This window comes from Vulpes vulpes, chromosome 1, assembly GCF_048418805.1.
Source record: "Vulpes vulpes isolate BD-2025 chromosome 1, VulVul3, whole genome shotgun sequence".
Classification (NCBI taxonomy): domain Eukaryota; kingdom Metazoa; phylum Chordata; class Mammalia; order Carnivora; family Canidae; genus Vulpes; species Vulpes vulpes.
The window spans coordinates 142,641,013-142,655,056 of NC_132780.1; the positions used below are offsets into that span (position 1 = coordinate 142,641,013).

The following is a 14,044-nucleotide window of genomic DNA, read 5'->3' on the forward strand; positions in this document are numbered from 1 at the left end:
TGCTCCTCTCATCGTCCAGGTGCAAGCAGTAAGACTCAGAGAAGGCAGATTAGTGGAGCACGACTGCATGGTTGGTGCCGGAGCCACCCGTCCAAGGCTCTTCCTGTGCTTGGAGGAGCCTGTGTGTTTTAAGAGCTGTGTTTCCCATTAGTCGAGAGAACCAGAAGTGAGTGGGAGAGCTCATTTGAAAAATCCAGTCTATCTAGAAAGGTTCTTAGGGAAGACATAGAATTTAAACATTTGGTGTTTAGTGTAAATTGTTTTGAAATGGGAATGAATGTACATATGGATGTGAGTGTATTTGTATTATGAATGATAGTAATATGACCAAAACAGTTGAGGATAGGAAATTGTAAACCTGCCTCTCTCTGTTGAGATTCTTGGCTTTATTTGACCCTGGGAGCAATGGAAAGGGTATAATCTTAAACTAGTAGCGTCTCTACAGAGTTCATTTTAAGTACCCCAGTTTTTCTTAAGAAATATTTGAGGTTTACACAGACTGATGTACTGATTAGGGTAGAAACTGGGTGGAGGAAGAGGGGTGGGAATGTGGAGGTTTCTCATCATACTCTGTTTCCCAAATACAGCAGGTGCTCACAGTAGATGGTAGACGTGCTGAAGTTTGGCAGAAACCATTGGCTCTTGCTGGGTCACGTTACACAGAGGCCTGTTGGCCCCACAAACAGGAAGAAGCCTTCTGTGCGCTGATTCAGGCTTTGCCCTTGTTAACTTGTTTCCTCCCATCTCTGCATGAAGTTCAACCCACATGCATGGTGTGCCTTGTTGTGAGTGATTCTTAGGAAAGCAGGCCCTTCTTCACACCTACACGTGTTTAACCGAAGTATTTACAAAAGGAGGCCTGCTCGGAGCAACCACTGAGTCTCCATACTTATGCTCACTGGGCTTTTGTGCAGCTCTCAGCCTGCTTTGTTCCCCGTCCCCCCAAGCCTGACTCAGACTTTTTCAAACTTAAGACTTCTACATATTTTCCTAGAGTCAGTTCATTTTCCTAGGGTGCCTTTTTTCTGTCTGCCTCCCCCTTCTCTTTTTATTACCTGGAGTGTTTAGAGTTCAATTATGCAGACATGGAATTAGCTTTTCAGTCCTTGGAAAATATGGCTACTCTTAGAGCCATGACTCTTTATATACCATTTTAGGAGGTGAATGGCCACTCCTTCCTTTTTCCCTGTACCAGTGATTGAACTTCAGAAACTGTGGTCCTACTCAAAGAAGAGAGCTTGCCCTCCTTAGACCTACAGGTTTAAATAAGTAGTTGTTTCCATTTTTGGCTGGTGCTTAAGACACCTTGAGACATGGGAACCACTCTTCTCCAATTAGCATTGGGGAGCATCTCCTGGGTATGTTGCCTTCTGTACTTTATGTTATGGGAGTTTCTGGAGCAATCCCCAAGTAGCCCATGCAGAAGGAACACCACTCTAGAAAGAGACCTTATGAAGTCTGTTCTGACATTGATGCTTCATGGTTCATTTCTATCTTTAGAGTGTTTTTTTAAAGACACAGGTACATGCTTTGAACATTTTTGAATTAATTGTTGTTTATATCTTCTCAGTCTTAACTTTCCCAGCTGCTTGTGTGAGCAAGGCAGGAAAGGCCTTTTGTGTCCTGTCAGTCCCTTAGACCATCACACTGCCATATGGGCTTACAGGAGCTGTCTTTTACAATAAGAATTAATTTTTTGCTGGTTCACCAGAACAGCATGCAAAAACTCCTTTTCCCCCTGCCCCTCAAAAGCCCTGCTAAGGTGGCAGTAATGACTATTTGTACTCTGCAGATAGAAAAAGGTCAGCTAAATCAGAGCCTTGCTCTTGACTTAATGAATTGGGAGAGGGACTATAAAGTGTACGCAGACCTCTGGGCTTCTGTTGTCTTTTTAAAATATAAGCTATATGGAGCAATCCTGCACAGTGCTGGTGGTAGCTGTGTCTGTGACAGACTGCCAGTTAGAACCAATGCTGATGGGTTCTTTTTTCTAAGTTTTAATTTAAATTCAAGTTAGTTAACGTATGGCTGTCCAGTATTGGTTTCAGGAGTAGAACTCAGTGATTCATCACTTACAACACCCAGTGCTCATCACAACAAGTGCCCTTCTCAATACCCATCACCCATCAAGCCCATCACCCACCCACCTCCTTCATCAAACCCTGTTTGTTCCCTATCGTTAGACTCTCTTATGGTTTGCCTCTCTGTCGGCTTTGAAGGATTTTTTATGTCGAATGCCTGGTTCCTTTTTATTCAACCTGAACTCTTAGTAGCTAGAATTGGTTTCTTCTCACAAAGGAAACCATGATTTCTTCTAGAAGGGTGTAGTTACAGATTCAAGATATCTACTAAGTAGCCTGACCTTATGTGCCTGGCGGTAGTTCTTGGCATGCTTGCACAGTTCGATCTGGGGCCCATTTTCTCACTGGTTTCATCTAGGCTGTAGGAGCTTTCTCTGCCCTACCTAGGTCCTCTGCTGCTTTCTCTTCTCTCTCATTTAATCATTTTGCTTTGTCACTTCCTGGCTGTGAGAACAGCAGGCCCATCATAGAGGGAAGACCTGATTTTCTCTCTCGAGTTTATCTTCAGGGCAAATTTGATCACAACTTCCTTTAAAAAACCTCCACTTTAGGTGTGAGCAGAGGAGTTTAGGGAGAAATAGGGTACGGTCATATTTAAGTGCTCATGTGATATTTAGGATTTCAGATTTCCCAAGCACTAAGGAGTATGTGCACATAAAAAAAAAAAAACATTAACAAAGGTTTTGTTTTTAAATTGTCATATCTGTATAAAAACATGTCAGTACTTTGAATTTCTATAATATAATCATAAATATTATTAATAATATTGATACTGTTTCTGAGGATTGTCATGTAAAAATAGTGAATTACAGTTTTAAGAACACCATAAAATATTTAAAGCTCCATAGTGGTTTTCATTTTTTTCGAAAAATTTCTGAGAAAGGAAGTTCCTCTGAAATCTTGTGGGTGCTTAATAGGTAGTTACAGGTCACCCAGGACATAATAGCAAGACTACGATTGGCATTTCTATCCTCTGAGACACAAAAATAAAGAATATTCTTATTTATGTTGGAGTGTAGGACACTGTACCTTCCTCTGCAGAGTCAAAGAGACAAACTGTTCAATCTAACTCTGGGTGGGGTGGAGTGAAAGAGTGGTTCTATCAGCCCTGTGGGACCTGAAGTCAGAGTGAAGACAGTTTCTTGTTTGCGAATGGTAATTAGTAGGTTTGTCTCAGAGCAAGGCCCTGCACTCGTCCCTGGTAGCAACCTTAGGATTGGCTGGTGATGCTTAAAAACCATCTGTCACCTGCTCTGACTCACCCAAGTTTAAAGCGAATCCCAGAAGTCTCAGGTTTCTTCAGGAAGTTGAGTTCCAAAGCCATCTGTGAGATCAGGTTAAGGTGACTTTTCTCTACTGTAAGCATTAATAATTGTCCATAACTAAGCAAACATGCTATCATTGTATGTTTATGATGGGATTATGTTTTCTTGGTGAGTGGGCATTTAGGAAATCAAGATATTTTATGGCTATTTTTTGCACTACAGTTTGAAAAAAGTTAAGGTGTACAGTATTAAAAAAATACACTAAACAGATTAGAATTTCTTGTTCTGGGAGAAACCAAGATGAAGAAGGAACACGATTAAGGTTAAATGATCATAAAGGATATTGACATGACCAGCACAGATATATTCTCCAAATAGTAGACTTCAAAACTACAGACTTCTAAAAACTGTCCCCTACTAGGATAAGAGATTATGGGCTGGAAACATAAACACACAATGAAAGTTCAGTAGAGGAGACGTTTTAATAGTGATGAACGCTGGTTGGGTTCTTACTGTGTGCTTGCTCTTTACATTTGTGAGCTCCTAAAGCTCCTTGACCTTCATAACAACTTGAGGAGGAAGGTCTCCTTATTTATCCCCATTGTACACACCAGGAAGGTTGAAGATTGGATAGGTTATGTGATTTATCCAAGATCACACAGGCCAGAAATGGTGATACCATTCACAAGGTATTAGAGAGGGCCTGGGGTGTTTGGAGACTTATTACTTTTCTTTCTTTCTTTTCTTTTTTTTTTTTTTTTGAGATTGCTGTCCCCTTTTTACATTATTTCTGTGAGATCTAGTGAACCCCATATGGTAGTTCTTGTGTTTTATTTTTCTGTGGTAACTCTCTCTCCTTAAGTTGGGCATTCTCAGAGAATCTTAGGATGGTCACCCTGAAAGAGATTGGCTGGGCTCTGCAGTCTGTCCTCTGGGACAAAAAACCGGAGAGAGATCTCACTTGTTAAGGATAGTGAGAAGTTATTTTCTCTAATCTTGGTTGTCTTCAGGAAGGACCTCCACTAAAAGCAAAACTATCCTTTCATACACAGTTCTACTGTATATCCTGGAAGTCAGTGATTTGATGTAAAAACTAAAATGTCATTAATACAACTTCTTTTAGAGCCTAAAGGGAAGTTGGAGAATGAGTAATTACTACTTCATTATAAAATTTCATTATTCACTCCAGCCACGCTGGGAGGTTCCTTGAGTGTTTGCTTATTGAGCACTAACTATGTGCCAGGCATCGCAATGAATTGTGTTGAGTCTGATCTTGGAAAACTTCAAGAATGACACTAGATACCCCAGCCACCCTGCATGGTTTAGAGTCAGATTTTTATTCTTTTTTTTTTTTTTTTAATTCTTTTTTTCTTATTTATGATAGTCACACAGAGAGAGAGAGAGAGGCAGAGACACAGGCAGAGGGAGAAGCAGGCTCCATGCACCGGGAGCCCGACGTGGGACTCGATCCCGGGTCTCCAGGATCGCGCCCTGGGCCAAAGGCAGGCGCCAAACCGCTGCGCCACCCAGGGATCCCAGATTTTTAACATTTTTGAATGATAATGATGATTTGCCTGTCACAGTATATTATTTAGTCCTTATAACAACTCTGAGATAGTATTATCATACCCATTTTACAGGTGAAGCAACTAAGGCTCAGTGACCCTGAGAAACATAACCCTTGTCACACAGCAGAGCCTTGACCTTGTGGGCTCCTAAAGAGAGTAGTAATCATTTTAATATAGCACTTGATGAATGCCTTTGCTTCCATTATCTCATTTACTTTTGGAATGAACATGGTGGTGGTTGTTATACTCATTTTACAGATAGCAGTAATCACTTATATTTATTATGTGCTTAATATTTACCAGGAATGCCAGATAACTCATCAGATAAGGCCCCTGTCATAGAATGCTCCCAGCAACCCTAACCCTAAGTAGCATCGTTATTCCCATTTTACAGATGAGCTGTTGAGACCCAGAAGTTAAAATGGCTTGCTCACTGCAGTGATGGCCTGGACTGCTCAGCACAGTTAGGGTCTGGGCTGCCCAGCCAGTGCCCATGACCATTTCACAATATTCACTTTATCATGTTACACTCACTCATTTCCAGATGAGGAAACTAAGATTCAAGGAGTTCCCTAACATAGCCAAGGCCATGAAGCTTATAAATAGCAGAGCTGCTAGGGTTCCAACGCTTAACCCTTTTGCTGGAAAGCCCACTTATTACCCTCTGGACCAGGCTGCCCCTCCACACAAGGGAGAACCGAAATGCGGCCCAAATTAAGTTCCCTGATTCCTCTCTGATATGTTTAAACATTAATCATTTTAGTCATTCTTTACATTTCTTTGTATTTTTTCCCATTTTTAGGCAGGGAGCCCTGTACTATTGCTAACAGCATATGATAGTAGAGGAATAGACACACAGGTTAGACTGCTTGCTCCGGAAGTCATCCAGTAAAGTCAGATTAGAGTTCAGATCCACATCTGAGTCCTGTGGGCCCTGCTCATTTATCTGTGTGATTCTTGTCCTTTTTGTCTGTTGAAATGTGGCTTGAGAGAGGTTCTTGACTTTGTGAGATTGCTTCTAGGGCTGGACGGAATGCATCTTTTCCCATCTGAAGATCATCTACATTTCTCTGAAATGTAATGAATTACGTTAAAATAAGGAAGTATGTCATATATGTAACAAGGACCACTGACTCTGATTTGAAATGTTGCCCATCTCTACAGTCTCAGCCTTGAACATTTTACAGCACAAAAATTCGTTACTTTAAAGACCAAGTCCTCTTTAGGTTTCTGAAAGAAAAGTGTATGTTAACCATTTACAGTACTGTACTTTTATTCAAATCACAAACTCCCGTAAATGTTCCCTGACATTGAATTGGATGGAATTTTCCTATGTATCTGTTGATACAGTAAACATCAGATAAATATTCAGATGTATTTAATTATTTTGATTCAGTATTGTTCTACTTAGCCTTTAAATATATTGTTTCTGAATTGAACAAATAAACAAGAAATAGCTGAAACTAACTGGCTTTGATTGTATGGAAAAACCAAGAGGCTTTAAAAGAGGAATCACTTCAGAAATAACCCGTGTCTTGTAATCATTTTTATTTTTAGTGATAAGCCTGCATTGACTATTCAAACATACTGATCATTTTAAAAAATTAAGCTTGTCATTTTTAGAGGCTAATAGGTGTTAGGGAAATAATTTTAAATGTGCTCCAAATGTATTAGTGCCAATTCAGGTGTGTTTTAACTGGGGACCGCCCTGTGTCACCAAGAGTTTTCTTTTCTTTTCCTTTTCCTTTTCCTTTTCGTTTTCCTTTTCCTTTTCCTTTTCGTTTTCCTTTTCCTTTTCCTTTCCTTTTCCTTTTTTTCTTTTCTTTTCTCTTCTCTTCTCTTCTCTTCTCTTCTCTTCTCTTCTCTTCTCTTCTTTTCTTTTCTTTTCTTTTCTTTTCTTTTCTTTCTTGACAAGTATTAGTACTTAGTGAGTGCCTCTTTGTGCTGGTCCTCTCTTCGTGGTTTTCTAATGTAATTCTCACATCCCTGTGATTCAGAGATAATTACCCCCACTTCTTTAGAGATGGCTCAGAGTTGCTGAGTAATTAACTGAAGATCACACAGCTAGAAACTAGAAGCCTCAGAATTTGAATCTAATTCTGCACATTCAAAAGTCCCTGAATATTCTAATATACAATGTTGTCTTGTGAACAGCCCAGTGTATTCAAATTTTTAAAACTTAGCAAAACATTTTAGAATTAGCAAAAAGAAAGTTAAGAGAAATTTGCTTATGATTCTGTTTGATTAGCCCTCTGAGAAGAACAAAACAGTTTGAAATATACACTGGAAATATAGAGCAAATTTACTTTTTTCTTCTTCTGTAGACTGAAGCCCTTTTGATAAATGTAACTGGCTTTGAGCTTGTGCCTCCAGGAAACCCCATAGAGATACATCAAAAGATACTGTTAATGCTCAGCACTTAACCCTAACAAGTTGGCTGCCCATTATTTTTATTATTACAGTGACTGTAGGTAACACTAGGCTGTATTTCAAACATGTGGCATCTTTAAACCAGATTCCAATAGGATTAAAGACATATCCCTGCTTTTCTGTTTTGGGTTGTTTTCTTACTGTCAGAAACTCATATGCTTAACATTGAAACTGGATGGTGATAAAGCTTTTTTTTTTTTTTTAAGAGAGAGAAGGGGTGGGGGAAGTGCAGCGAGAGAGGGAGAGAGTCTTAAGCAGACTACCACTCGATGCAGAGCCTGAAACAGGGCTGGCTCTCACAACCCTGAGATCAAGACCTGAGTGGAAATCAAGAGTCAGACCCTTAACCAATGGAGACACCTGGGAGCCCTGAAGCTTTTCAGTTCTTAATGGCAGTTGACTTTGAAATTAAGTTTGTCTCTTTCTTAAAAGTTATTTTCTGGGGTAGCTTTAACATGAGAATCCTAAAACTGGCTGCCCTCCTCCGTGTTCTTCTCACATGCTGCTACCTCTGTTCTCATCTCTACCCTCAACCTCCTAACCCTGCTGGTAGAAAGTGCCATCCATTGACCTCCCTGGAAAGAAAGTGAAATCATGGAATCATGTACTTTATAAACCAAAAAGCACATCTGAAAGATAGTAGCTGGATACGCAACAGGGAAAAAGTACAGTCTACCTCTTCTTTAAGCAAGTTGATTGTTCAAAGAAATTCTAACTTAAAAAAAAAGTTGAGAGTAACGTGTTCATTGAAGTAAGATGAGAAGATACACAAAATAAATAGAATTCAACTTTGTAAAGATAACTGGAGCAGATTGTTTTTTAAATGGCCGTTAGACTTTCTAAATAGAAATCCTTATGTGTGAGAGAGAAATAGTCCTTTTGCATGGCCCATGTTGTCACACTCATCCAGCCTGGAAGTCTAGGAAGGTTTGTGCCATCCAGGGCCTGAGTGGGTGGGGCCACAGGAAGTCAGTAGTCCTTATGGATCCTCCTTTTTCTCTTGATTTATCCCCTCTCAGTTTTGGGCTGCATGTTCTAAGTGGCCAGTACTCTAAAGATGTTTCTTCTTTTTCCCAGACCCCAGACAGGCACAGTCTTCCCCGCCGTGGTCTTATGACCAGTCTTACCCGTCCTACCTGAGCCAGATGACATCCCCGTCCATTCACTCCACCACCCCGCTGTCTTCCACGCGGGGCACGGGGCTTCCTGCCATCACCGACGTGCCCAGGCGCATTTCAGGTAAAGACCATACTTTAACTACAGACCCACTCCCGTGCTGGGGGCGGGGAGGGGGGTGCTGGGGTTGTAGGGTGGGCCAAGGTTCACGGTAACTCTATCAGAGACGTGTGGGCAAGGGGATGACAGCTGGCAAACCGGGTCCTCTGGATTACGAGGTTATCAAGTACTTGAACCTTTTAAATGAAAAGACTGAAAACCTGCCAGAGCTGGCATCATTTCCTTAAGACGACAGTCAATGCCACCGAGCTTTCATTCTGCTGAATTGTGTCCCCTTCGGTGGGTGCGGTCTCCACCGGGGCCTTCTCCTGAGGGTCTTAGGCCAGGCCTTCCTCTGCTTGCGTTCCTCTCTCTTCTCCACCTCCGCCTGTAAGCCAGATCACGGACTGATGGCACGGCCTTCCATTTCTGGAGCCTCTTAAGTCCCACACGTCCAAGCTGACTTGTTCTGAGAGAGAACACCTGCAAACTTCAGATCCTTATCAGAAGCTAGTCATTTTAAGTGTGGTGAGGCCTGGAAGGATCTTAAAAGGCCCCGTGTGGCCTGTGAGTGGCCAGTCCCAGACTGCCGCAGCCTCTGCACAAAGTGCCCGCCCTCGCCCTGGCAGCCCCGGTGCGCACACATCTGTTATTCCACAGGCCCTGCAGAAACCTGTGGCTCATGGTGGAGGCGCATGTGGTGAACAATGCGGCTTCCTCTCTCTGTCGTGGAGAGAATTCATCATAGAGAGAGCCAGAGAGCGTACACAGGCTTCACACTGGCAAGTGGAGAACAGTTCAGGGCTCTCGGCCACCCATGTGAGTCCCGTGGATAAGGAAGAAAATCTCTCAGTGCAGCCCTGACACACACACCGGAGCACGGCCCCCATAGATAAACCAGTAAACCCACTGAGGCACACACAGTAGGCTCCTCTCACGTGTCAGACACTCTTCTCAGCGGTCGCGCTCTCTGCACCTGTTTGACTCCTGGCCAGGTTAATGCCTTTCTTTCTTTCTCTTTGTGTTTCTGTCTCTGTTTCTCTCCCTGTCTCATCTTCTGCAAAGCTCGAAGCCTCTACTCACTCCACTGAGTCGCATCACTGACAAGCTGAAGCTCCACCAGCAGGCTTGCAGGTTTTGATTAGTTCAGACTCCTTTATTTCTTTCCGCTTGGGAGGAGGGAAGGCTTTGTTTCTCAAGCGAATGGCAGGAAGGGGCTCTCTGGTCCTAGTGCCTTCACATTTTCTACAGCAGATGGACTCCCGCAGGGGTGAGTAGGGAAAGAAGAGGGGTGGAGGGAGAACCACGAGATTCTTTGGAAAACCATGTTGACTTTCCATTTTGACTGTGAGTATTATTTTTTTGAATCACATGGTATGTATTGGGGGGGATTGTGCAGAGGATAGAATTTTAATTATCATTTTCCTTGACAGGAATTACTACCTCCTTTAGGCAACCATCAGTTAAAGACACGAGAAGGGATGAGTAAGGCCTGGGTGGGGGTGGTGGAGAATGAGGGCTGATGTGGGATCAAAGGCACAGTGCTGGATGGTGTTGAATTAGTTCTGGTCATTCCTTCTGTGTTTTATACTGAGTCTGTTTTGTTTCACATAGGGCCAAAATGACACTTTGCCAGGACAGATTTGTGCAAACTTGCTTCTGTTTAGGGTCCTCTGGGGCTTCCATCTGTACAACCCTCTGTGGCTGAAGAAGATTTTGCTGTTTGTCCTCTGGCAGTACCTAGAGGAACAAACCTCAGGGAGTGATCATAGCTATAGGGACACTTACCTACCACGTTTTCTCACCCAGGTGCATTCACATAAAATTCAGTGGGAAAACCATTGAAAACCATTGCAAAGAACACTGAAAACATTCCCCATAAATGACTAGTCACTGTTATTAATCTTTTACACATATAATATAGAATAGGTTACCTTGAGTCCATTCACTGATAATTATTTAAAACCTTTCCATAAATGAATACAACATAACTCCTGTTTCATAGAAGAGGCAGTAGGAGCAGAAACAGGTTAATTGTCCAGCCATATATTGATCGGAGGCCAACGGTAGGAACGAGCCTCTGCTCTAAACTAGTTTAAAACTGAGTTCAGTCCAGTTTTTTCCTCATTTCTATGAGTTGTTCCTGGCAAAGTAACATGGTGCCAGGGTGGGAGGTTCTGTGTAAACATCAAAGGGAAGAGAACAGAAAATCCCTCTTGTCAGCATGTGGGGAAACAGGAAGAAAGAACTAGATGTGGACTGTCAGGGAACTGGAGGAACTCTGATTTACCTGGCCTTCCTCTTGGGTGTGGGGCCGAGTCCACACCCCAGAGTGCCGCCCGGTGGGCTTGGGGATCAAGTTGGCTGGAGTGAGTGCCGCTTTCACTTCTTTGGGGGCCGGTCCTAGGGACCTTCCTTGAACTTGGCTTCCCAGGTGCCCCAGTGCATAGTTTCTGTCTTATCCACCCCCGCCCCCTCCAATATCTAAAGCCATCCCTAGGGTCAAGGATGCTTTCTCTCCATAATGTTTAGGATAACCTAAACATTAAACTTCATCTCCATCTCTAGGGCAGACCTGTGTTCGTTTTTTGAGAAGCTTTCCAGAGCAGTTCATGCTTTTGTGTAGAGAACTCAGTTCTCATCTCCTTATATGAAGGGGAAACAAAAATACTCTCATATGATCATGGGTGAGAAAGAAGTCCTTACTTGTATGGGAGAACTGGAGGTTCAGATCCAGATTCGAATCCCAGCTCATGCACACAACAGGCAAGTTTCTTACTTCTCTGAAACTTAGCTTTCTTATTTATAAAATAGGGATATAATATTAATCTCCTAGGGTTATTGTGAGGAACCAGTGGGATGCTTTATGTAAAGTGCTGCCAACACACCACACACTCACTATGTGCTCCACAGATTGTAGCTGATATTATGAAGTAAAAGTTGTTTTGTAAAAATTGCCTATCTGTATATAATTTGCAAGCAAGCCCTAGCTTAAATGAGTCAAGTAGGCAAAAAATCTGAACTCTTAAAGGGGATTATTTGCTTTGTAAAATGGATCCACCACAGAATATATTTAAAACAACAACAAAAAAAACCTCTTGAAATATTTAAATATTTAAATGAGTTAATACTCAAATGGCATTCATAAAGTACTGCACACAGTGCCTAGCACAGAGAAGTACTCAATGTTTTATTATTATTATTGTATAGATTTAGAATGAATGTTTACAGAGCTAAAAGCACTTGGGAACCATCCATAAAAGGTCAGTAAGAGAAAATAACTATTTCGTTATAACATTGGAAAATAGCATGATCCTATTCTTTTCCAAGGGATCATAGGAATAAGAGCAACCAGAGAGATCTTTCAGAAAGTACTGTTCCTAAAGATACTCCAGTTCATCCGAAAAGACCATCCCAAAGAAAGACCAACATGTAATATACTTAAAGATCTTCAGAAAATCCAATCGTACAACTTCCTGTTTTGGCATTCCTGCTGAGTAATTTTTCCAGTGTGGCTGCAAATGCCAGACCTTAATGGATTACAATAAAGACAGTGATGCTGTAGTGTGTTGTCCCTGCCATGGCACTCATGGAAGTGAGGTCTAACTAAAGATGATTGAAAGGTATGTTACCCACACTCCCTACTTTACTGCAGGTAAAGATGCCACACCAGATGTCTTGGAGTTCACAGGCACAATACCAAGATTCAGGAAATATTTCCTTAACCTTAAACCGCCTTCGATATTATAACAAAAACAATAACAACAGTCATAGGTTTATGACTAAACAATAAATTATTGTCATGTAATTGATCAGTAGGGCTTCCTTTATTGTAACAAGGTTTAGTTCCTGTGCAGCTGAATTAGAAAAATCAAATGCTTCTTATCAGAAGCCCTGGGGACTGGTTTTCCTCTCCTCCCCTATTTATTATGATGAATGTGGCTTATCACATAACAATCCGTATTGAAGTAGCATCCTCCATTCCTGAGGGATCTTATACATTATCTCATTTCATCTTAAAGGATCCTAAACATTCACTATATGGAGGTAGTCAAAATTGTTTCTCACTGATTCTATCAAAGAGCAAGGTGTGGCAAGGCAGGACAACAAGTAAGCCTGACAACAACCCAGACCATTGTATGTCTTTATCGTGGTAATCGTGTTATCAGCCATGGCATTTTAGATGTTCAAAGCCCTCCTGAGGCTTGGCACAAAGCTTATAATGACTTTTCTGCAGGTCATTACAAAATACTAGGCGAGTGAATAATTACAGACTTTCAAAATGTATTTTATGTAATTACCCCGTATGAAAAGAAACAACTGTTTCTTGAGTTTGATTCTTTGACTTTTGGGTCAGAGTATGAGCTTGAAGGAGGGGACCCTACAGAAGTCTATTCACTGCAGATGACTCCTTGCCTGCCCCACCCATCTGAGTAAATTGGCTTAGATTGACCTAAGTCTGTAGCGCTCTTCAGCATAGATGAAATGGAAGGGATTCATATAGTCCTTTTTCTGGGGTCTTGGTCACTGTGCCCATGGACCTCTCTGATGCTTTCAGGAGGTCTCTTAGGTAAAATCCGTGAGTTAGAGACATAAGAGTAGGGTCATATATGTTGTCTGCCTTTTGTTACTCTGAGAGAGGCCAATGCAGGTTGTATGGATGATTTTTTTCTACATTTGTAGGACTTTTTTTTTCATGTGAGACAGAGTTAAGAATTGTAATCTTTTTGAAGGTTACATGTTTTGTTTTTGTTTGTTTCAGCAAATGGTCTTGAATTTCTTCTTGCAAAATATTTAAATATCAAAAAATTCCACTTAATCAACTGCACAGGACTATTAAAGATGTCTCTGTTTTTATGACTCTTAGTCCCTAAACTATAATATTTCCAAAGGTCAGCAGAATAGGCGTTAGTCTAATAAATAAAGTTACTAAACATTATTTTACTACTACCACAAAATCTAGAAAGTGTCAGTGGAAAAACCCCATTTGATCATTCAAGGCCTATCGGGAGGGGTTGTTTCGTGTGATTTCAACCCCAGCTGTGTTTGATGCAGTTCATTTTTAAACGTCCCTTATAACCGAGTTTCTATCAAGTCCCCTGAGTCCGGTTTTGAAACCAGCAGCTTCAATAATGTGCCAAGTATATGTGGACATTTATTTTCACAGGGCCACTCTTAACTCACAGGAGGGAGTGACGCCTTAAGAGAGGTTAAAAGGAAAGCTCCAGCAATTAATACTAATAAACCAGAAAGTTAAAGCAACCATAATAAAACACTAGAACATCTACTTTTTACTACAGAACCATTCCTTTATTAAGAGCCACCTGTTTGGTAGACACACCTCTGCCACAGCAGCCACGGGCAAGTAATTAAGTTTAATAGGAGCCACTCTTATTTTGAAGAAGTTCTCTGTTTAAAGCCACAGAGGGGGAAGTTATTAAATTTAATAGACCCTAAACAAAGGCAAGCCCTGTGTTCCCAGTTG

General features: G+C 41.4%; 1 protein-coding gene across 7 annotated transcripts in view; it reads left to right on the forward strand.

Annotated features, from left to right (window-relative positions):
* RUNX2 (RUNX family transcription factor 2) overlaps positions 1-14,044 on the forward strand; it is a 225,452-nt gene that overhangs the window by 78,696 nt on the left and 132,712 nt on the right. For all 7 annotated transcript variants that reach the window (XM_072733143.1, XM_072733162.1, XM_072733180.1 and 4 more), the window contains one exon: positions 8,422-8,583. In XM_072733143.1, coding sequence (XP_072589244.1) covers positions 8,422-8,583 — 162 coding nt within the window. The remainder of the gene's footprint in view (positions 1-8,421; positions 8,584-14,044) is intronic.